The sequence below is a fragment of the Laccaria bicolor genome, genomic scaffold (assembly GCF_000143565.1).
Source record: "Laccaria bicolor S238N-H82 LACBIscaffold_56 genomic scaffold, whole genome shotgun sequence".
Classification (NCBI taxonomy): domain Eukaryota; kingdom Fungi; phylum Basidiomycota; class Agaricomycetes; order Agaricales; family Hydnangiaceae; genus Laccaria; species Laccaria bicolor.
Window position 1 is genome coordinate 291,425 of NW_001889927.1, and position 22,333 is coordinate 313,757.

At 47.7% G+C, this 22,333-nt stretch overlaps 6 protein-coding genes across 6 annotated transcripts; 3 read left to right on the forward strand and 3 right to left on the reverse strand.

Annotated features, from left to right (window-relative positions):
* Positions 1-124: 124 nt before the first annotated feature.
* Positions 125-1,745, reverse strand: Lbrcb3 (STE3-like pheromone receptor; the record flags this gene model as incomplete). Its single annotated transcript, XM_001888575.1, has 6 exons — positions 125-500; positions 561-1,005; positions 1,059-1,196; positions 1,249-1,315; positions 1,368-1,480; positions 1,532-1,745. 6 exons carry the CDS (start codon positions 1,743-1,745, stop codon positions 248-250), a joined length of 1,230 nt encoding a protein of 409 aa, XP_001888610.1. The 3' UTR covers positions 125-247.
* A 662-nt stretch (positions 1,746-2,407) lies between these two features.
* On the forward strand, positions 2,408-2,659 carry Lbphb2 (pheromone-like protein; the record flags this gene model as incomplete). Its single annotated transcript, XM_001888531.1, has 1 exon — positions 2,408-2,659. Exon 1 carries the CDS (start codon positions 2,501-2,503, stop codon positions 2,657-2,659), a length of 159 nt encoding a protein of 52 aa, XP_001888566.1. The 5' UTR covers positions 2,408-2,500.
* Positions 2,660-3,874: 1,215 nt separating this feature from the next.
* On the reverse strand, positions 3,875-4,633 carry LACBIDRAFT_333880 (uncharacterized protein; the record flags this gene model as incomplete). Its single annotated transcript, XM_001888576.1, has 4 exons — positions 3,875-3,974; positions 4,051-4,127; positions 4,317-4,451; positions 4,472-4,633. 4 exons carry the CDS (start codon positions 4,631-4,633, stop codon positions 3,875-3,877), a joined length of 474 nt encoding a protein of 157 aa, XP_001888611.1.
* A 5,311-nt stretch (positions 4,634-9,944) lies between these two features.
* Positions 9,945-10,413, reverse strand: Lbrcb6 (STE3-like pheromone receptor; the record flags this gene model as incomplete). The annotated part of the gene is made up of 2 exons (XM_001888577.1): positions 9,945-10,162; positions 10,215-10,413. The coding sequence occupies 2 exons, from the start codon at positions 10,411-10,413 to the stop codon at positions 9,945-9,947; spliced, it is 417 nt and encodes a 138-aa protein (XP_001888612.1).
* Positions 10,414-12,830: 2,417 nt separating this feature from the next.
* LACBIDRAFT_180699 (uncharacterized protein) lies at positions 12,831-14,588 on the forward strand (the record flags this gene model as incomplete). The annotated part of the gene is made up of 14 exons (XM_001888532.1): positions 12,831-12,916; positions 12,970-12,985; positions 13,044-13,124; positions 13,185-13,228; positions 13,281-13,312; positions 13,364-13,426; positions 13,481-13,564; positions 13,618-13,622; positions 13,677-13,778; positions 13,836-13,842; positions 13,896-13,981; positions 14,038-14,220; positions 14,282-14,362; positions 14,411-14,588. 14 exons carry the CDS (start codon positions 12,831-12,833, stop codon positions 14,492-14,494), a joined length of 954 nt encoding a protein of 317 aa, XP_001888567.1. The 3' UTR covers positions 14,495-14,588.
* Positions 14,589-16,314: 1,726 nt separating this feature from the next.
* Positions 16,315-17,773, forward strand: LACBIDRAFT_313034 (uncharacterized protein; the record flags this gene model as incomplete). The annotated part of the gene is made up of 5 exons (XM_001888533.1): positions 16,315-17,448; positions 17,502-17,561; positions 17,613-17,615; positions 17,665-17,667; positions 17,717-17,773. 5 exons carry the CDS (start codon positions 16,315-16,317, stop codon positions 17,771-17,773), a joined length of 1,257 nt encoding a protein of 418 aa, XP_001888568.1.
* Positions 17,774-22,333: the final 4,560 nt, after the last annotated feature.

A 22,333-nucleotide genomic window follows, 5' to 3' on the forward strand; every position in this document is an offset into this window, starting at 1 on the left:
ATTCCATAACATCGTGCGAATGCGGGTACTTTGGAGCCAAAAAAACTGACTCTTCTTTTTTTGATGTCTAATGAAGCCGACTTGAAGAAGGACGACGCGACATTGTCTGGTAACTACATGAATTAAAAATAAACGAAGTTCTATTGTTTGTTCCCGGTTTGTTTATGTTACAATGCCATTGTTTAAGCGGGTAGTACAAAGTGAGATAATTACGTAACGAAAGTGAATAATGGATCAGATCACCGAATCAGACTTCGGTTGTGGTAAGTTCTACAGCGTCCATGCCGGAAATCGTCGAAGGAGTCGTAGGAGTAGTGGGAAATGAGAGCTCAGCAGACTTGTACGTCGTATGTATGGGAGTCGCGTCGGATGGGGTTGTATAATCGCTTTTATTGAAACTTGTGCGGAAGGTGGAGGCGGAGGAGCTGAAAGAGTCGCTCTTGGAGGACTTCAGCTCCAAGGGGCGGGGGACGAAGCCTGGTAAAGATGGTTTGGCAGAACTGAAGGTGGACAACGTAAGTACACAGCGTGAAACGTGAGGAAGGAAAAGTGGTACTTACCCAGGATTAACTTTGCCCCCTAATGAAGATGGAGGTGGGGTAACACCAAATCGTTTAGCAATAGCCCAGTACGCCAAACGGTAATGCTTGCGGGCTTCATCCGCAAAGCCAAAGAAGCCAAAGAAGAGAAGTGCGCAGAAGACCACAGACCATCTGCTGAACTCCAAGGTGACAGAAAGCGTTGAATTCGACCTCCAGAGGATAGATGGGAATGTGTCGATGGTGAACCAGTCATAATGGATATCGGACCAACTTTTCCATGGGTAGATTGGTCGGCTGGTGATGTTGAGATAGAGACCATAGGTATTGATGGGGAGATTAAAGATGAGTTCGAGCGTCGCAAGGGACATTAGTCGGAAATAACGGTTCATGGTCAGAGATGTCGTGGAAGAAACGAATTGCGCGAATTGGGCACGGCGGAGCATGAAAGCTCGTAGTGTGAGAACTAGAAAGAGGCTTTTAGCTTGAAAGCGGCAGTGAGACAAAGGAGCAGCTTACTGCAGTAAAAGGCGGAAATGAGTCCGATGACGATGGGCCATAGGAAGCTCAAAGGATAGGCGGCGGGCGTGTTCACGGTTGTGGGGTAACAGCCAACCCCTTCCCATATATCATAACGATGGCCTTGTACGATGAATTCTAACAATGGCATCTCAGCACATGAACAGCTGGCAACAGGGACAAAACTCACGCAAAGCCATCTGAAGAGCAGGCAAACCCAGACCTATTGCAAGGTCGACCATGACAGCGCGTCGTTTCTAAGAACATCTGTAAGGAACGCGAGCAGCAGAGGTAGCGGCGGACACGTACATGAGCGCGTGTTATCGTCACGGTCCGACATGACGCGATCTTGTAGAGTCGGCGATTGATGCAAAGAGAGGCAGCGGGGATAGCGACAGCCAATCCGACAATAATTCTCGAAGCTATCATTGTGTTAGGAGATGCGAAACAGGTGAAGCCACTGCAGCACATACAGATATCACACCAGATAGGTGCCCAGTCAATGGCATTGTTGCGCCAGACGATGGAGTTGATGAAGAGGTTCAAGCACCCAACGGCAGTCCATATCATAAAGAGGCAAGTGCCTGAGTTCCAGGCTTGGAAATGCCAGGGGAGAGGGATCAAGACGAGAACGAATGCGATGAAAGCAAAGATTGGGAATGCGGGATAGCTTGCGTCGGTCGGCATTGATTATAATGGAGAAGGTAAGGACAGGACGACGTGGTGAAGGTTGAGGGAAAAGGAACAAAGTCGTTGATTGGAGTCCCTGCCATTTCTAGTCCCGCTTGCGCTCTTTGTTACATGTATCCTTGCAAACGAAGTGGGCGGACAATGGGGAGAGCGGAGCGTGAAATTTGCCCATTGACTTACGTAAGCTAGTTTCGCCGACACCAGGCCACCTCAAGCCACCCGTTTCCCATGCTGACGATTGCCTCAAGTTGTCTGGATATTCCAGATTTCCTGCGATCTTCGGGGCTTTTTGGAACGACCATTTTTATTCCATACTCTTTGGCCTGAGGCGGCACACCTAGACCTATGCTACCTCTCAAGCTATTTAGATATGACTTCAAGACCAACGGCTCACATATGCATCAACTCAGGAAGCTAAGTACGGATCGCGCGCATCGTGATTCCGGCATCCCCTTTCGGTGTAATTTTTCTATGGCCTTGTCCTCTTTTCCGGCCGAACAATGGCCCAAACGCATTGATGCCTGATTGTAGCCACTGACAATGAGGGTACGGCCATTGTCCCTAGGGTCTTGTTTGCTGGGAATCCACAATGGTATCTCTTAAAAAGCCTCTTCAGCTTGGTCCCTTCCCTTCATCGTAACCCCCCTCCTCGTTACAAGCGTACTAAGCAACTTTTGCTCCGCGCGATATCTTGAGCATCTTTGCGACATCTCACATCTCACCCTACCGTTCACCATCGCACTCTCCAACCAATGGATTCATTCTCCACCTTCGACCTGTCAACTTTTGAACCCACATCATCATCATTACCCATCTCGTCTGCACACCAGACTGAAGATGACGACATCCTCAGACAACTAGTTGACGAAGACACGAAACTGGGATACGCAGGTTACTGTGTAATCGCCTAGTGTCTCTCTCTCACCCACATAACTTTCCATCACACGGACTTTCGAGTATGTCTCTTTGCCATTGTTCCCTTCTCTCACGCTAATCGCGCCTCCCAGCTATTCGACATCTTTGTAGACAGCCTCCGGCAACCCGCCTCTTCGTCTTCTTATACCCTCGGCTCTGCAGAACCTTGTAGAGCGATGCCGCTAGGACAATCTGGTTCTTAGCCGAGCCATCACCTTACGCTCGTCGGTCCGGTACCTTGCGCGCGTCTCCATCACTTTTTTTTCCAACCTCGCCATTGTCATCAGCCTTGATTTATCTGCGTTGGCCACACCCCTTGCTACGCAGCTCCACACTCCTTGCTTTCCACCACAATCACCCTTTTTGTTCGATTTAACATGGTTTAACGTGACGACAGATGTATTTGTACTCTACTCACTAACGCAACTTACCTATGATACGCAGCCCACTTACATACTGAATCTCACTCTGCACGGTTTCGTTCAATTGTTTCATCACTCAATGCAATATTATTATTCTTTGAAAATAACCGAATTGGCCGCTGACTCGGATTGTCGAACAAATAGTCTACGTAGCTACCAGGCCACTTCGCGGCGCGTCATCCGCGTTTGCCATGGCGTAGATTCGAGAGGGCTGACGTGGAGTTATAGAATCTGCAAGAAATACAGGAGAACTGCGATTCCGAAATTCCATGAGAGCCGGCGTCCTTGTCCTAGTAGGATGAACCTCGAGAGGTTGCATTTTTTCCTAGAGCTGTCCCCCGGCTCCATTAACAGTGGGTGCCATATTCCATCCGGAGGCTTAGGACTTGCGGTTCTTTCCTTTGAAATACTCTTGAATTTATCCGCGTTCATGTTATCTTTTCAAGCATCCGCCTTCCACGGGCTGGCTTATCGGTCTCTGTCACCGTTGTACTTCAAGTTTGTCCTTGTAAAACAAAAGCCCCGAAGTTCAAATTGCCATCGAGGTGAAGCATTTCGTAGACCCGACAAAGTTCCGTTGTAGGTTGATTGTTCGTCATTTTCAACGCTCCTGGATGTTTACCCCGTGCTCCCGCATGGGACTTCCACTGGCATCACGATGTCAATTTGATTTTGGGGCGAGCAAAGGGCGAGGACTCGAAGGAAATTCAAATGAGTATGTTTTATGAACAAAAAAAATCTACCGTTTCGATGGAAGACTTGGATGTTATCAGCCCAATCCAGGAAGAACTACAATGCTTCGACAACTTGATCCATGGTAGATATCGGTTTTGGAATTGGATATTGTGCTCGAGCCTCGAAAACCCAGCCATCGACTCTGCGCCTCTGCCTAGATTTTACAATAGCCTCCCGTTAGAATGACGCAGGCTGCTTTGGAGACTCCAAGCAATCCCGCCAAGACGTACCACATGGAACTCGCGGGTACGAGGTACTTGCCTTGGCTCGCATTTGATATAGTAAAGGTGTCATAGAATGATAGATACTAGAATGGCATAGTAAGAGTTCTGATTTTTGGAGGGCAGCTGAATGATTCACGTTCACCTTTTGAACCACAACTACGGCATAGCCATCAACTCAATTTCCCAGCAAACGTCAAAGCTCGGTTTGGGGCTCAATGCCTGGATCTTACTTCAGACGCAGGATACGAGAGAAAAGACCCGCCAGGACTTACGTTTACCCATTCGAAGCCCTGGGATGCATATTCAAGAAGCTCAAACCTTTTGCTACAGGCAATAAAAGTAATTGCGCAGTTGAAACCCATGACGAAGTAGTGGGTTGCGAAGTTGTTGCGAAGACGACTTGTGCGCTGGAGCGATATGAGTTTACCACCCCTTGCCACTTGATTAAATTGCCATTGAACCACGGAGAACCCAAAATGCGGATATGATAAGCACAAGCACCAATATATCGCTTGTATAGTACGGACAAAGGAGGGACTCCGTTCCAATCCATGGAGAGGAATTGTCCATAATGATCGCACAGGGACATAGTAAGCTCAGTAACATTTCATTGACCGACTGAGCATGCTAGTCTTGGTCCCGTGTCTCCGAATAGCTCCTCATAAGAGGAGGACTTAGACCCCGCCGCCATCAAAGTCGCCGCCTTCAGCCGAGGAAGATTCGCCTCCCCGCGTTGCTGAACAAGTTGTCCAGATACGCGATACCGAGCACTGTCTTCATATGTGATGATGTACAAGAGACAAGCCAGCGAGCTGCCCATCAAGAGCGAGAAAGACGCCGTCGAGATAACTGGCATTTTTACACTCAAGTCTGATCAAAAGTTTTGGGATTGGCAATCCTAGACCCTGATATTGAAGCAAATCGCTCTCAGTTGATTGTGCGGACAAGCGAGCGTGTGGATGGATCGAATTAATTATCAAGCTAAGATGAGAGCCAGGGTTGCTGCGGAGTTGACAGAAGAGTTGTCTAGGAACGTGCAAGAAACTGGCAGGAACTTACCGTAATCGGAGTCTAAATATGTTGGCGCTCCAAATATTTCATGCAAATGCACAAGTATTTCGTTCTAAGTTGCATAGTATATTTCGTTTTTTTGAATATCTATCCGTACAACACAAGGACAACGAAACCCAGTAGGCATTGTGGGGATAAGTAGCAATAAGAGTGAAAGAAGTTGAGTAAAACCTATGGATACACGTGAAGGGTGATATTGGATACAAGTGGAAGAGAAGAATGCAGCCGAGTTGGTCGTTCGTATGTCGCGTGATATTAAATGGGTATGCCTAGAGTTGGGTTTGTCGAGGAAGTGGTCAGGAAAGGAGAGGTGGCTGGTTTATACAGCGGATGGGCCATCGAAAGGATGACGAGGGGAACCATTGTAGGCAGCTTCAGGTACAGCCAGTGATATTGGTCGTTCGCTGATTGACGTTCCCCGGACGGAAGAGATTTCAATGTCTGGGACGTCCCTCATCGCGGGTGCGTCAGGTTGCTCAACGATGCTCGAACGCGAAGAAGCGGATGAGGAGCCAGAGGACGGTGGCGACGAGAGCTGATCGGAGCTCAAATCCCCCAGCGTACCGCCCACGTCGGTGAGAGTGAGTTCACCGTATGAAACGATGGGGGAGAAGAGTCCTTTCTCTTTCTCATCGATAGTAGTTGCGCTGAGAGCGCCGCCAGCGTCTTGGAAAGAGACGGAGAGGCTTGAATCCATTGAGTCGTGGCGGCGGAGCATCTCGGTGTGCACGAAGACGGGGAGGACTGGGCGGACTTTTCCTTTTGAACCGGTTTTGGAAGTGTTGAAGTTTGACTTGGCTCTAAAGAGTTGAAAGCGAATGAGTTACATGTCGGGGTCAGGAAAGAGCGTTACATACCCATTTGAGCTGGTAAGACCAGAGCTGCCAAAGAGAGTCTCGCTGTTGATGCCGACCTTCTTGGCAACTGACGAGAGTCCAGAGCGGTAGTTTTTCTTGGCCTCATCAGCGAAGCCGAAGAAGGCGAAGAAGATGAAGGCGCAGAAGACGATGAGCCAGCGGGTTAGCTCGAGAGAGACTTCAGTCCGCTTGTTCGCGCGCCAGAGAACGGATGGAATCTGGCCGACGCGGGAGAAGTAGATGTGAGTGTCAGCCCAACCTTTCCAGGGACGCATGGCACCATTGTGAGCGTTTAGGTAGATGGCGTAGCAGCCGAATGGGATGGTGCAGAAGAGCTCAGCGGCGGAAAGACACATGAGGCGGATGTAGCGACTGTTGTTGATGTTGCTGTGGCCGGAGTTGGAGAGGAACTCGTTGAACTGAGCACGGCTTTTGTTGAAAGCACGGATGCTCATGATGGAATAGGTCGCGGAGACGATGCCGATAGCAATGGGAGGGGCAGACACCAGAGCGAAAGCCACGGGCGTGTTGTAGGTAAAGGGATAGCAACCAACCTCTTCAAAGATATTGAATCGGTGACCTTGAGGAATATATTCTAATGACTAGTAAGCAAAGAAGGAAGGGGAGGAGAGAAGCGTAACGTACGAAGAACCATCTCCATGACTGGGAGACCCAGTCCAATAGCGAGGTCAACCATAATCTGACGGCGCTTCTCAGCCTTGGTGATTGTCACAGACTTCACAGAGGCAATGTGATAGAGGCGGCGGTTGATGCAGAGGGATGCAGCTGGGATGGCGACCGCGGTGCCGACGATGAATTTTGATGAGATGTCACACCAGACGGGTGCCCAGTTGATTGCATTATTGTTCCATACAATGGAATTAATGAATTGGTTGAGGCAAGCCAACCCAGTCCACGCCATGTAGAGGCAGGTTCCGGTATTCCACGCTGACGGGCCATGTTGTGAGTTAAGCTCGCGGAAGAGAGACCATGGAGTATTTACCTTCCAAGTGCCACGGGAAAGGGATCGCACAACAGAGGAAGCCAAGGAAGGCAAATGCGGTGAAGACATGGTTGGAGTAAGGCATCTTCTGAGTCCTCAGGAGGCGGATAGCGCGGGAGGTAAGGTGATTTACGCCTAGGACAGCGGGGCACAACTTCAGGAGTACACTGAGGTCGAATCAACTGGAGGCGGTGACGAAATCGCCTTCCACCAGCAGTTTTAAGAGCAAATGCTCCGATCCACCCTCCTTGTACGCAATTTGGGTTGTCCCCTTGTCCAAGTTGTTGATCACTGCAAGATAGCGACCCAGATATGGGTACGACCTTGTCTGGCCGGAAGTTGAAGGAACCGAAGCGGGGAGAATTGCGTCCTATTTGGGAGGTTACCTTGAGATGTCCAAAAGCGATGTGTCACACTATCTGCGCTAGCATGTCCCATCGGAAAACGTGTCAATCGAAGTCTCCATTTGTTAGAGCTGATTTCGGTGATACGGGGCAGGGAGGGAAGGCATGAAAGGGAAAGCCGAATGTGGGTGCAGGGTTGTGTCTATTTGGCAGATGCGTCGCCACGTGATAGGATCGGCTAATAAAGTGGCTTGCCTCCAGGACAAGGAAATTGCAAAGGGAAGGTGAAATAGGCGTACCAATAGAAGGGACCGTTGTAATCAGTTGTGATGTCGCGCCGTGGATGCGAAGGTCTCAACGTCCAGCTAGAAACGTTGTTCTCCAAACAGCAAAATTTGGCAGGACGGTCGCGAGAGTGGGCAACTTAGGACGTGAGCCTTGTGTTTCGTTCTCAAGACAGCCCGAGTGCCTGTAAGCTGTCAGCAATGGGGAGCGGAATGTAAGAACAAGTCCCAAGAAAACATAAGCACTTACTGACGTCAGAACATGCCAAGAAAAGGCCAAAAGCCGGCTACTGTATGTATGTTCTGGGGACGCTTTTGAGGGGAGGAACCTCTGAAAACACCTCTACCACCAAAACAGAAGTGAAAGTTGAGAGGAAAGAGGGATTTGACCGCTGCGTGGTGCTCGTTGTCTTTGTATATGTCGGAAGGACGCCAGTATCCTATTGTCTTATTGTCCTGGTCACTTACGTAATCCACCACGCGAGCACCTTCAGAACAATAAGGTGGGACAGTCAATGACCCCCACTGAACGATAGTGATATGCAAATTCCATAATCAGATGTATAAATGGCATAAGAGGGGTAAAGGATATGATACAATGTTTATGCTACATAGTTGAGAAGAGGAGACGACATGGATACAATAAGTGGTGAGAGAATTATTGAGAACATAAAAAATCGAGGAAAGAGGGACAGAAGGCGAAGGTCGAACGCACGGTCTTCCCCGATAGAAATTAAAAGATGAGAGAGAGGAAGAAAGTTATCTAAACTGTCTCCTGGACCACCGTCATATGGATCACATCATTCGAAGGAAAGTACCCTTGCCCAGTCTGCTCCCGACTAAATCTGCTCTGCAAACTCCTCAAACTGGGGCCTCTTTTCAAGGACGAGTTCCACGACCTCGAACTAGCACCAACAGTCGGCGTGGACGAGGCACCAATATCCGACATTGATGAGATGCTCGAACCTTCTAAAGGCCGAGGGTTGCGAGTCATCATATGGAAGGGAGGTGGAATGAAGAGAGACGGAGGGTACCCGTGATCGTCTATCTCATCCTCAGGCAAGGCAGGAGAGTCTGATCGAGATTGTGGAGAAGTTGAGCGGGAGGTACTGTAACAAGACGGAGAAGTCATCAGAGACCCGTGTCGAGAGGGTACGCTGGGAACTGGTGATACGGGAGGAACGGGCCAGTTGACTTCGAGAGCTGATGCAATCGCCGACGACTTGTGCTTCTCTTTTGATGCTGTAGACGGCGGAACGCTCGTAACTTGAACTTGATTGAAAGGGATCGAAGGTGTCCGTTTCACTGGAGACGGAGGAGATAGGTCGATGGCTCTCCGCGGAACAGCGTACGTGGGTGAAGGAGCCTGAATGGGATTACGAGGAGAGGCGATCCCTAGGGACTGGGCTGGCGGCGACCCCAAGTATGACAAAGTGGAGGCCATGAAGACCTCGTCCCCTGAGGCCGTGGAAGCCGCAGTGGGACTGGGACTGGGACTGTAGCGACTTGAGTTCCCGACAGACTTTGACTTCTTGCTCGAACCCCAAGTCGAAGCGACCTTGAAATCGAGGGTATCATCCCATCCGGAACTGAGCTCGATTGTCAGGGGTCGTGGTTGAGCAGTTGGGGAGCGTGTTGACATCTGCCGAGGCTCTGGGGTCTTCAGGCGGCTATGAACAGGGGCCATCAGCTCCCCCTTTCCAACTTTCCGAGAAAAATCCACCTACTGATTTGCCAGGATGAACGGTCGTCGAAGTGGACGTTTTTGTATTAGGCTCCGAGCCCACTTAAACGCATCCCTCGCCTCCTCTCCCAGAGTGAACGAAAGCAAAATATAAACAGCAGAAAGGGCCAAAAGTCCCCACCATTGGAGCTGAATCCCCTTGATCTCGTCCGAATTGCGCACAACATCGATAACAGAGAATTGAGAGTGAACGGAGGCCCAAGAGACCCAGGGTCGGAAGATGGGAACGGAGAAAAATGAGAACAGGGTAATTAAGATGGCTGCACCGAGCATAAGTATCGAAGTAGTGAGCTGACGAATGAACAAGGAGGTCGTCATGGGTGAACGAGAGGGAAGGTGGGTCGAGAAACGTTCAGAAGGCATTTGGAAGGAGTTGGAAATTGCGAGACCTGTAACGAAATAGTCAGTTTTGAGATCCGAAAACAAGGAGGTAGAGACTTACCAATCAAAAAGAAAGATATGCCACAGATCAGAAGGGGTGGCGCCCACACGATCAAAGACGCAACAGCAGAGGGGTGGGTCGAGGCAGAGCAACCAAAGTTCTTTACAAGGTCAAACCGCTGATCCTGAGCAACCAGGTCTGATTTTGAAGTAGAGTCAGTTGGCGGTGCCAGGAAGAGGGAGAAACCACGCACGTAGGGCCATGTAGATTACGGGGATGATATAACAGAATAAAAACTCTAAAAGCGTCCGGTATCGTATAATTTTCAAGTCAGTCTCGATTTTCCTCTTAGAGGATATCAACTCTAGGTGGCGTGAAATGCATAAAAATGCTCCAGGCAACGCAACGTTGGCGCCCAACACGAGTTTTGTCACTAAGGGGCGAATAAAAATCAGTGGTGTCTTAAAAGCCGACAGAAGGCTTACCGATGTCGCACCACACCACAACTTGGACATTGACGTTACCAGCCCATATAAGCGCGTTGATCCCGTGCACAAGATTGCATCCAATGAGCCATATCAGAATGGCTAGGCTAGGAACACTTGTGCGTACGCGCTTGACCGGGATAAACACACTGAGGAGTACGACGGAGACGAAGGACAAGGCAGCTAGTTCGACGGCCATCGCAAATTAAACTCCCTGGATCGACCACGAAGTAAGTCGAGACACGCTGACTTCTAGCGGGAACAGGACAGGCGGGAGCAGCGGACAGCGCCTAGAGCAGGAGGGCTTGAGATATTTTGGGCATCCAGCGCCATAAGGATGTATATTAGTGCTGCTCGAAAACAAAGACACCTTCAGCACGACGTAAACGGACGTCATGTGGATCGGAAGCTCACACGAATCGAGTAAGCCGTCGTGAATCTAGTGACAAGAAGTCTGCTTTATTTGAAAACAAGGTGATAATGTTGTGAGGCGGCTGGCTTGTAAGGATTCGATCTCCAAGAGGGGACAGATACGGTATTTTGATCCGAAGAGGGAAGGAATGAGGTTCGGAGACAAAGGGAGTCCTCAAATGCGGAAGTGTCAATAATGGGAAGCCGCAACATCTTCAATGTCCAGAAAAGGATGGGCGTATGTCCCCTCCTCTTTAGGCGCACAGGGACGGTCATCACGTGATGTACCATAGCAGAGAATGAAATTTGTGGGGAGTTGGAATTTGAGCCGCTTGACATGCAGCGGATTGTAAAGTATAAGGTGCGTGAAGGAGCTGCAGAACCAGACGCTGAAGGGTTCAATAGAAAATAGTGTTGTCGTCGTTGACTTTTTACTGAAAGAAATGGACATTGCTTCAATGATTTCATCTCCAAGGGTAGATGTGACATACGTACACGTCTTATTGAAATGGAAGGGGTGGGAGGATGTAGCTAAGTCCGCAGATCCTTTGCCTCCGAATCGATGACGCACTGCAGCGCACCCCCGCTTGAGCAATAACCAGGGGCGTATGGGCGGCGGCCTGCTGGAGAACAAAACCTGTCCAGACGCCCTGAAGAAGATATTCCGTGGAACACTCACATACTAAACGGGTTCAAGCGGAATGAATGCGTCGTAGTGTGAAGAGCCAGGCCTTATGCTGGCGAGCGTCTTGAAGCAGGATCAAAATGTAGCTTTGTGGATGCACTTCACATCTTCACTTGCACAAAAAGACATCTCAAAGGCACAGGAGGAGCGCTGATGGCGTCAACAGGAGAATTTGAGGGTCAAAACGTTGTTCGGAGATATCCTGCTAAAAGAGAACAAGGAGTTGACGTTCGACCGCTCCGCCTGTCACAGCAAGGAGGCGGCCAAAGCCTCTGGCTGATGACATCAAGGAGGCGGTAGTCAGGACAAGGATCTTGAGTAAACAAAAATTGAATTGATATAAGCTGAAGCGGACAGGTGTATGACTTGCCATGCTCTGGACCCGGACAGGGTTATTGGTCGACTTTGGGTCGACTTCTCGCAGAGTTGCGTGCGCTTGGTGGAGGTAAGAAGCCGTAACGACACTCTTCAAGCCTTCACCGCCGACCATACAGCACTTTGCGTGGCGGTCTGTTCTGATTCTTGAGTTACGAGCAAAGCAGGCCTGTGGTTTCCATCGTTGACAAGCAAATGGGACGTAGTAATAAAGTCGCGCACCCTCTGTTCTATTCCGCTCCACTCTTGCTGTCGCACCTCGCTTCTCTTTACCGTTGAACCTGCCAGTAAACGGTGTGGTTGAACGGGAGTCCAAGTTGTTTAGGTTGTGCTGATAGATATCCACCCAGCTTCTTGTATACGTTCACCAGCGAGACGAGAACCCCAGACGATGCTTTCCTCGAGGAGCTTGAGTACCCTTTGCGTCGGAGGGCCAGTCATTGGTTGGTTGGAGGACCACATCTGGCTCAGAAATTCAACGTCGTTGATCATCGTTTGCGTCACGTGCCCACACCTCTCTTTCCATCCTGCTCTGACAGCGATCGGCTAATGGGCGATATTATTCAATATTCAATATTCAATGATCAAGTTGTCCAGATCGCAAGTCGGAAACCCCTGCACAGGACGTCTTTCGAGCGATGTTCCTCCTCAACTGTTATATCTTGTGGCTTTTCTCGCGCGCACTGGTAGCCCCTCAGTATCCCCGTCCTTACCCCTTGAATGAGGGTCAAAATTATTGAAATTGACGATAACGATGTTTCCTCGTCATTTCCCACTTGTCCACTCAAATCCTGGCAAGTCCTGGTCTCACTCCCACCAAATCCATCATTTTCCGCGCCCCTCCACGCGATGATATCTGCTATCACGAGTCCGAGCACATGGTCCCTCGTCCTATGACTATAGGCCGTCTTCTCATTGACACCCTTACTCGGGATCTTTCATGGATATCTTACGCAACCTGTCGACGGCAGCTTGCTACTTCCTCATGTATATCGAATCCTTGTGGAAACGGCCAACGTGCGTTGTTAGGACTCGCGTCAGCGGAATTGTTACCAAAAAATCTCAAATTTGTAAGGCTGAGAAGATATATATGAAGCGTTCTTTTTTCCAGTTGAAGCCCTTCTTTCCCATTGCAAAGTCGACATATGAAAGTTCAAGCAGTTCTCTTAGTTCTCTCGATTTCCTACGCTCGGGTTTACGGATGGGGAGCTGATGGACATATGGCAGTCGGGTAAGTGAAATCTACTATCCATACAACTATCGGTTGAGTGAATGAATGATTAGATACACGGCGATGCAGGTATTTATTCAGCACAGCTACCTTCTTAGAGAGAATTGCTCAAAACAGGCTGTCACAGTTCCTCGCACCCAATGCCCTTTCGTTTGTTCAGAACTCTCTTGGGTCTTCTTACTCTAGATCGCTCGGTCCTGCAGCTACTGTAAGTGCCAATGCCTACATTCGTCCACAGCATCTTAAACTAACTTTCAGTACAACCTAGTGGGCGGACACCGTCAGATCCCAGGCCGCCTACTCATGGTGCGCGTAAAGCCTGTCGCTGGATAGTGATCGATTGATATCTAACTGGATAAATCAGGTCGGCCCCCTTCCACTTTGTCGACGCCGAGGGTGAGGTGGTGTCTTACACTCCGAAGCTCAACGTCTAAGAACAATCTACAGATAACCCACCCACGTCGTGCTCCGTCTCTGAGACCAGGGACTGCGGCAGCGGAAATTGCATTCGTAAGCCTGAGTCTAAATAAATCCCTTCGGGTTGGATTTCTAACGTTTCACAAGTCACGGCTATTGCTAACTATACCACCCGCGTCGTGCAGACTAGCCTTTCAGCGACGCAACGCCAGGAGGCTTTGAAGTTCTTGGGTTAGTTTTTATGTGTCTCTCTCGAGGGTTCACGTTCCTGATACTATTTATAGATCATGTAGGTCATCTATTTTCGCGTTCTAAGTATGTTACTGAAATCTGATTATCACAGTTCCTTGGAGATATTACCCAGCCCCTCCATGTCGAAGCGCTGAAAGTGGGCGGAAACGATATTACCGTCAAGTGCAACGGCTCATCGACCAACCTTCACGCTGTAAGTTTCCTTCGCAACATGATGGATTAGAGCAACTGACCGAGTTTATATTTTTAGCTGTGGGGTAGGCAACCCCATGTTTTCGAGAGAATCTTTTGAGTGATGTTAGTTCTATAGATACCGGCATTATCGAAGGCTTCTTAAAGGCGCAGTACGGAAATTCTGTGACGACGTGGGCCAATTCCCTTGCCACCCGCATCAAGGTGCACGCAGCTCAACTTTTCATGGAGATGTGTTTAACTAATGCCACAAACATCAGACGGGAAACTTTGCGTCGTCGAAAGCATCTTGGATCGCATGTTCGGACCCCTCAGCCCCCCTGAGCCAGAAGCGCAGTATTCAGGATGATATTGATGAATTTCTCGCTGCTCGTTCAACGGCCGCCATCACTCCTCTGAAGTGCCCTCTGGTTTGGGCCCAAGACTCAAACACCTTCGATTGCGTGCGTGCATTTCTCAGCTTAAGGACATTTTTGACTAATTGTGAACACGTTGACCACACAGTCTTATGTGTTCGGCTTCACCACTGGTAAGGACCTCTGTTCGGGAGGAACGAGCAGCTACGCCGCAGGCGCGCAACCCATCGTACGCATTGTTCTTTAGGGGTATAACTATCTCTCACAAGGTTTCTAGATTGAGGAACAAATTGCTAAGGGAGCATACCGTTTGGCCGCATGGCTGAACGTTTTGTTCGATGGATCCGTTAGCCTCCCTTGATTTCTGTCAACGAGAGCGTTTTGCGAAACTTTCCATCACATGTGTACATATATTAGTCGCGACTTTCCGTAAGAAAAGAAAAGAGAAAACATCACTAGATCGCAGGCTTGGCTCAAGAAACAGAGCGTAACAATGTTCTACACATATCTTCGGTAGTTACCGAATCCATATCAACCTCAGTCTTTTTTTTTCTGGCTGCTTTTTAAGTTCTGAATTTTTTTGCCGTGCCGCAAATGAATTGCAGAGAATTATATCTTTGTGGAGGGTTCTTGTGAGTGGTGCTGTATACCCAATTTAGTGTGCTGATACCTCGCCGACACCAAGTTGCAGTCGGGGACCCGACAAACCTAGCATCCTTTTGGGCGAATTTCGACAACTGTAGCCCGTGAATCAACCATAGACACGACAGAGGAAGTTTTACTGGACATATGGAGGCCGGAGTAGTCCGAGTTTTAGAGGTTCAGGTGAGCTCAAAAACATTCAAGGGATCAGCGTTCAACTTGATATCCGTTGCTTCATAGCAATTTTTCACTGACGCGGAGCCCAAGGCTTGGTCTTTCAATTTGCGGAATGGCTTGGTTTTTCAAACGATTTGCGGAGGTGTATGAAACAGGCGTCGATCACCCTTCAGTGCCTTCACGCCGCTGATCAGAACTCAGGTAATTGATAGGTAATTGAACAGTCTTCCCCTCGTATGATCACCGACGTAGGGCTTTGGCTCATCGTATCTAGAATAGGTGGTCAACGAATTCAGTAGTGAAACCAAGAACTCAAGGATAGGCATCCAACTCTGCGACTGGCGCGAACTTTGGGTTCAAGAAATCATCAGTGCGCACTGCGCAGGTTCCAACAGCAAGGCGCTTTCACTGTGAGTTGAGATTTGGCGCGTATCTGTTTATAATTCACTTATGTGCGTTTTGAATGTCGATTTGGACTTATTGGGAGGGTAGCAATCGGTATGGTTGGTCCTGAGTCCACTTTACAGCCTGTCATTCATGCGGGCTGTCCGACATTGATAGGCGCCATAATAACTCACGTTGCTGTGGCGGTGTACCAGTGCCTCGAAAGTTCAACGTTCAAGCGGTACCTCAGCGCCTTGACTCAGCCGCCTCGATAAGCCTCACGCTCATATCCGTTTCGCCCTGACATACGCGGTTGCCAACGCTGCAGCATGACCTCCCAATTCTCGTCGTTCACAAATCCGAGAGATCTCAGCTTAAGAAACAACCGAATCACCACTGTGGGCGGGAATCATACTGAGACTCATATTCATCATCACCCACCTGCAGCGGGACGACTTTGTAAGATTCTTTCGCTTGCCTCTCTTCATTCCTCTGCCATGTCGCTCATTCTGGTGGCCAGCATCCGACCTTCTTAACGCACTCCGTCCGCCGGTGAACTACAGCTTCAATCGCGTCGACATCCCATCCTATCACCCTAGCACACGGTCTAAGCTTCTCAAAGAGCTCGACGACTGGATCAGGTCGAATACGCCCATCTGCTGGCTCACAGGTCCAGTGGGCTCGGGGAAGACTTCTATCGCCCAAACGCTTGCGAAGAAGTGCTCTGAGCAAAATACGCTGGTCGCAAACTTTTTCTTCGACTGCAATAAGAGAAGTGGGATTGAACATTTAATCCCTTCTCTCGTCTATACCATGTGCATTTCAAATTACCATGCGATACCACATGTTGAACGGGTTTACCGACACGAGCCGAGTATATTTCAAGATTCTTCGCAGGACTATCAGTTCAGGAAGCTTCTTTTGGGGGTCCTATCGACACTCTTGGAGGAAAAACCAACCAAGTCACGGACGGGTATCATGCAGTCTAAAACCCGGCTGGTCATAGTCATCGACGGTATAGATCGGTGCAGTGATGAGAGGGCGATGAGGGAGTTCGTCAAGATGCTCGTCGGCATACCTTCAGGGAGCACCCCCAAACTTCTCGCAAATGTCCGCATCCTTCTTACGGGCCGAATCGCAGACCACTTCGAGGAAGCTCGCGAGTCAAAAGAATTTAGTCGATTTGTAAAGGAAGTAAATATTCAAGATATCGATGCTGTGGAAACGACGAAGGATATCCGGAAATTCGTCCAAGACCGGCTGAAAGAGATTCGGCGGACGAGTTCCACGAGTAATTTTGCTCGTCAAAGAAGTATGTCGTCAGACGAGCAGCTTGGGTGTCTGGTCGATTTGTCCAGGGGTTCCTTCCATTTTGCCCAAACTATCCTCCATTACCTTGACCACAAGGATATGAGCAATAGGCTTTCTGGTTTGCTCAGAAGCTCAAATGATCGCCTCTATGATTTTTTCGAGGCGGTGCTAAGCCATATTGTCAGGGGGGGAGTCTCGTCCGATTTCAAGGAGGTTCTAGGAACTGTCACGTATCTAAATTCCCCATTGTCCCTAACCGCTTTACGCCGTGTTTTCACATCACGCCAGATCGACCCCCTTCCCTCCCTTTTCCAAATCAACGCCCTCCTGTCTATTCCGGCTGACGATAAGAAATCCATTCAACCGATTTGCGAATCTCTTTGGGAATATCTCAAGTCCCCACGAGATTCAAGAGGCTATCATTTTGATGGCTTAAGAACTCATTTCTCCCTTGCCGCAAGTTGTCTGGAAATTACTGCACAACTCTCGGAAGGGGATCAGGAGTCATCCCGCTCCGTGGGAAGCACTGCACTAGGGTGGGTACAGCGTGCAGAAGCGCAACAGTATGCTTCTGTCCACTGGTTTGACCATCTCCTCAAATGTGTCAAATTGAGTAAATCAGGACGATTGGAAGAGATCACGGGTTTAATGCGCGCAAGCAATGTTCTAGAGGAAAACATTGACATCTTGCTCGACTCTTCGAAGTCTTCATTTATTCTTTGGACTAATATTTTAATCTTCAAGGTTGACAACACAAAGAAGATACTAGAAGATATGGAGCTGCTAACTATGAGCATGGAGGTGGGTTCATTTTTGAGCTCTGAAGTTTATTTTGTAATTTAAAAGACATCCAGAATGTGGCATGTTTTCAAAATTTGACCCAGAAAATGTCGGGGCTCATTCGGAAACTTAAAGTATGCTTATTATTATTTCATATTCAGACCTTGACAAATTTTCCCCAACAGAAAGTGAGTAAATGGGTGTTTCAGGTTAATCATCTTTGAATATGTTTTGCAGGATGTAAGTCTTTTATTTTTTGAAAATTGACAATATATAATTGAGAATATAGATTGTAAGCAATTTGGATACTAGAAACACATTTTATTATCTTGTTTTTAGGTGGTGAGTGATTTAGAATTTTGAACCTCAAAGAGTTCATTCAAATTTACTACAACCACAAGAAAGTGAGTGCTATTTCTGCTTCTCTGCTTACTAAATTCATTCTATTAGTGGGTGAGTGATAATTTTGGCTATGTTGGCCATTCTTGTGGATGTTTTGCAACCAGAAAGTTAGTCTTCTCTTTGTCTTGTTTTACCCAATCTAACCTTTGATGTGCAACATCAGAAGGTGAATTTTTTTAAAAGCAGGTGGATAAATGCTGAATGCTGAATGCTATGGTCTATGTTTTTAGAATGTTGAAAATTTGTAAGAGCAGTTTTGAGTCTCTGATGATACTTTCTGAACTGAAATCTCTTCAGTTCCAAAACATCGCATGTAGGTATCCTATTTGAAGAATACATTAAGCTGATGAAATACTATATAGGCTGTGTGTATCTTCTCTGCAACATTTTTACTCATCAATTCTCATATTAGAACCATGATTCATCAGGGTGTAAGTAATTTTACTGTAACAATGGAACTTTGTACACTAACATCTATCTAACTAGTATGTTAGTCACAACCTATCCACTTTATTGGGTAGTACTCATTGGGTTTTTCATCTCAATCGTACTGCCAGGGGGTGAGTAACTTTCAATGGCCAATATGCACTTCAAGTGAATGTTACTGTTAGGCTGTGAGTAGCTTTTATTTATTCTCTGAGCTTAGTTTGAGAAATTCATCGCAGTATGCAAGTTATTTTACTTGATATTGATATATCTGCCCTCTTATCCTGCAGCATACTCCAGGGTGTAAGTAAATAATTGGTGCCACCTATATTTGCTGATTGATCACCCTGCAGATTGTGAGTATCCAAGATGCTGAAATATTATTTGCCTAAGAGTGGCATTTGCCATTGTAGGGCACCAGCTCTCCAAAAGTAAGTACACAAAACAGATTCACAATATAAAACTTATTCTCTGTGCAGCCTGTATGTTCCATGCTCATCTTCTGTCTCACTGAGCATTGAATCATAATGCAGAATGTGAGAAACCAGGTTGCATCATTTATGTTTTGGCTAACTTTTTCTTTCTTTTCTCAGACAGTAGGCACTTTCTCATTTTTGAGTAGTGTCCACAGCTAATTTCTGCAGCTGGCATGCTCTCTCTTTCCTTATTAAATACCTAAGCCAACAGGATCATCTATTTCAGGAGGTTGGTTACCCATTTCTCCTCATAATAAGACATGTCACTTATTTCTTTTTTCATTATTAGAATGCAAGATTCCTTTTTCTGTTTTTGATACATAATTTCTAATGGTAGCTCTTTATGTGAATGGTGTTCAGATTGTGAGTTTTATGTTATGTTAAAAATCTCTCATCAGTGCTAACATTGTATAGCGAGTAAGCAACTACTGTTTTCCATCTGGTGAAAAAATTACTGAAGCAATGTTTCTATGCTGGTTCAGGATGTACGTCATTGATTTTCTTTATCACATGTTGATTTTAATTTTAATTTTTTAACTAGTGGGTTAGTCTTCAGAGCTACTCAACCTGTTTTCGAATTCATTTCTTCCTATTGCAGAGAAAGCAACAACAAATTGACAGAGAAAGGCTAAGACTTAGGCCTCCACACATTTCACGGTCATCAACTATGGTCTGCTACTTTTGAAAACCTATCCATATTTGTTAACCTCTTGTTGCTTAGAGCTCACAGAGTCCAGTTCTCCCCGAAATTTCAGCATCATTTGCAGGGTTTTCAGAGTCAGATTTTCCTTGGTTGAATTGACTTGCCTGAGAGGGGTTTGTTACTGTCAGTCACTCCCTGCTCACAATACTAAACACCCAACCAAGTGCAGGAGTGGCAATTGGTCAAACTTCATGGATCTAGTTCGGTTTTGTAAGGGACAGGGGGGTGGGTTTCGATGCATCATTGTGGTTCTCCTGCGATTTTTTGGGAAAAAGGGATTTTTTTGGCCACTCCCGGTACTTGCTGAGAACAATATTTTTTGGACATGATAATTTGAATTTGGGGTTGTGAGGGACAGAGGGATGGGTTTCGGTGAATTCACCGTGATTTTTTTTTTCAATGCGATTTTTGGGGTATTTGTCGAGAAGAGTAGCTGAGACGTCATGTACATATTAATTTTGGGTTTGTGAGGGACGTGGTTCCCCTGTGATTTTCCTTTCAAAGGGCCCGCTCTGAATGGTACCGGAGAAGAGTATTTCTTGAGAGAGCTTTCAATGCATGGTCAAGGACTCGGATGGATATCATGAGAATAGAGAGAGGTCCATTCTTAACGTTGTTTTGAGGTGGAAATCTAAGATAATCAATGGAAGCGACCCCTCCAAGGGCTTTCAATATAGATATACATAGATAGACATAGATACGAAAGGGATCACTATTTTCTCATCGATCATTGCGAGACTGAGAGATCTACATAAAAGGGCCATCATTGGGCTTTTTCACAATTTCTTGGTGTGGGGCGGAGAATTGGTATTGAATATATTTTACCGATGATGAAGCTGAGCGTCTCCTTAAGAGCCCCTCATGGTCACGTAGTACCAAGGTGTCATACTACCTTTTTTCTGCGATGCCAGAGGTATTGATTGGGTATTCAAAATGCAAGTTGTGAGGTTTTGTCTCGATCATTGCCCATTTCATACCACAGGGCCGTTGTGTATATCGACTCATCATTTCCGAGTGCAAGTAAATTATAATTGAGTTCAATTGAGTTGAGGTGACCATCATGAGTCATCTCACCCCTCGAACACCCCCTGACGGCAATAACATATGAATTTCTTCGAGAGATTATTTTTTTGCAGATCTCTCGGGGGGGGGGATTTATGTTGCGTGAATCATTGCGGTTTCTCGGCGATAGTGACAGCGAGCCCAAGGAGTTGTTGAAGATTTATCTACACCGTCCCTTGTCCAGGCCAGGGACGAGAGAGCGCGATAGCTTGTCCATTACAAGACAGACGTCGATACGAAAAATTTGAAATCGATATGGAATACAAGAGCGTAAACAAAGAAAGAAAGAGGAAGAAAGCTCAAGGAAGAGCAGGAAAGAAAAAGAGAGAAAGCAGAAAAAGAATAAACGTGCGTGATGACGGTGGTGATGACAGAAACAGGGTACAGGCCAAGCGGGGTCGTGGGTTGGGAAATGACTGTGATAGGGAGTACCGAATGACTGTGATACGGGGTACGGAATGAATGGCACAGGTATGCAGGGCGCGGAATGGACGGGATGCGAGATTATCAATCAAGCACACATTAAAAGGAAGGGAGGATGATCGAGCTGGATATCAGCAAGCAAGGAAAACGGCATCAGGGAGCAGGGGGAAAGTAGTGGTAGCGGGGCGGCGAGAGCAAAGAGCGATAGCAAGGCGCGGTTGTCTGGAAACGGCTGTTTGGGGCGGTAACAGGAAGCCGTAACAGTGTCCGATTATCTAGGAATGGTAGCAGAGGATGTGAGCTGGGGACGAATTGTCAGGGAGCTGTTCTTCGGGATTGATTTGGTAACAAGGAGCCGTTATCCGAAAACGGCAGCAGCAGGGAGCAACAATTTGGCTGGGGAGAGAAAGAAACGTTTGAGAAATATAATGATAAAGATGAATGGTTCTGCAGTACTTGGTGCGAGTCCTGGATATACGTGTTCGAATTTGAATCTGGATCTTGTGTTTGCCCAAGGAAAAATGGACGGGGATATGGTTGTTGGTTTGCTGGCAGGTAGCTATGAACGCGCGCAAATAGGCGATGGGCGCGGACGACTCTGAGAAGGAGGGCTAGAGTGAGAGGGCTGAAACGGACTGACGACGGCATCCAAGTCAAGTAATAGCTAGGAAAGGTTGAAGATAAGTGCGTGTGTGCAAGGGGGACGATAACGGCGGGTACGAACACGGCGAGGAATGAGAGCCAAAATCGACCTCAGTACCGCCAAAATCGACCTCAATACCCCCTCAAAACCATCCTAACAGCCGCCCTCAAAGGCGTCATCGAAAAATACCCGACCCGCATAATAATGCTCGAGGTAATCTACATCGGGCGCGCAAGGAACGGGTACCGATATTTCTCTTGAGTCTTGACACTTCTCATTTGCCGTAGTCGAATCATCTTCCTCGACGATAGTTTCCGGTGGGGTCGATGGAGACGAAGGGAAGGAGGAGGGGTGCTGATAGTGATGGTGGTGGTGGTGTCTTGACGCGATTGTGGATGTGTGCGAGAAAGAGGGATCCTACAGCCCCCTAGTATGATGCGGCGCGTCAAAGTTCAAATTCAAAAGCCACTGCGGAAGCACATACGCAAGCAACGAATAAGCTTACGCCCGACTCTACTCCGTTTCGGGGCTCTGATATCTTCTTCTTGGCCCTCCTGTTCCTCTCCGTCTTTCCCTCGGCGAGCTCAGTGAGTAATCTCACGCGAGATCTTAAGTTCTGCCGAAGCGGGCGAGTTCAAGGAGGGCGCGCGGTCGAGCATATTTTTGTGCGTTCTTGTATGGAGAGGGCTGAGCTTGGAGGGGGTGGAATTTGCGGTGGTTATGATCATGCGGTTTTGAAACTGTTGTCCCGTGACCGGGTTTTCCTGATTT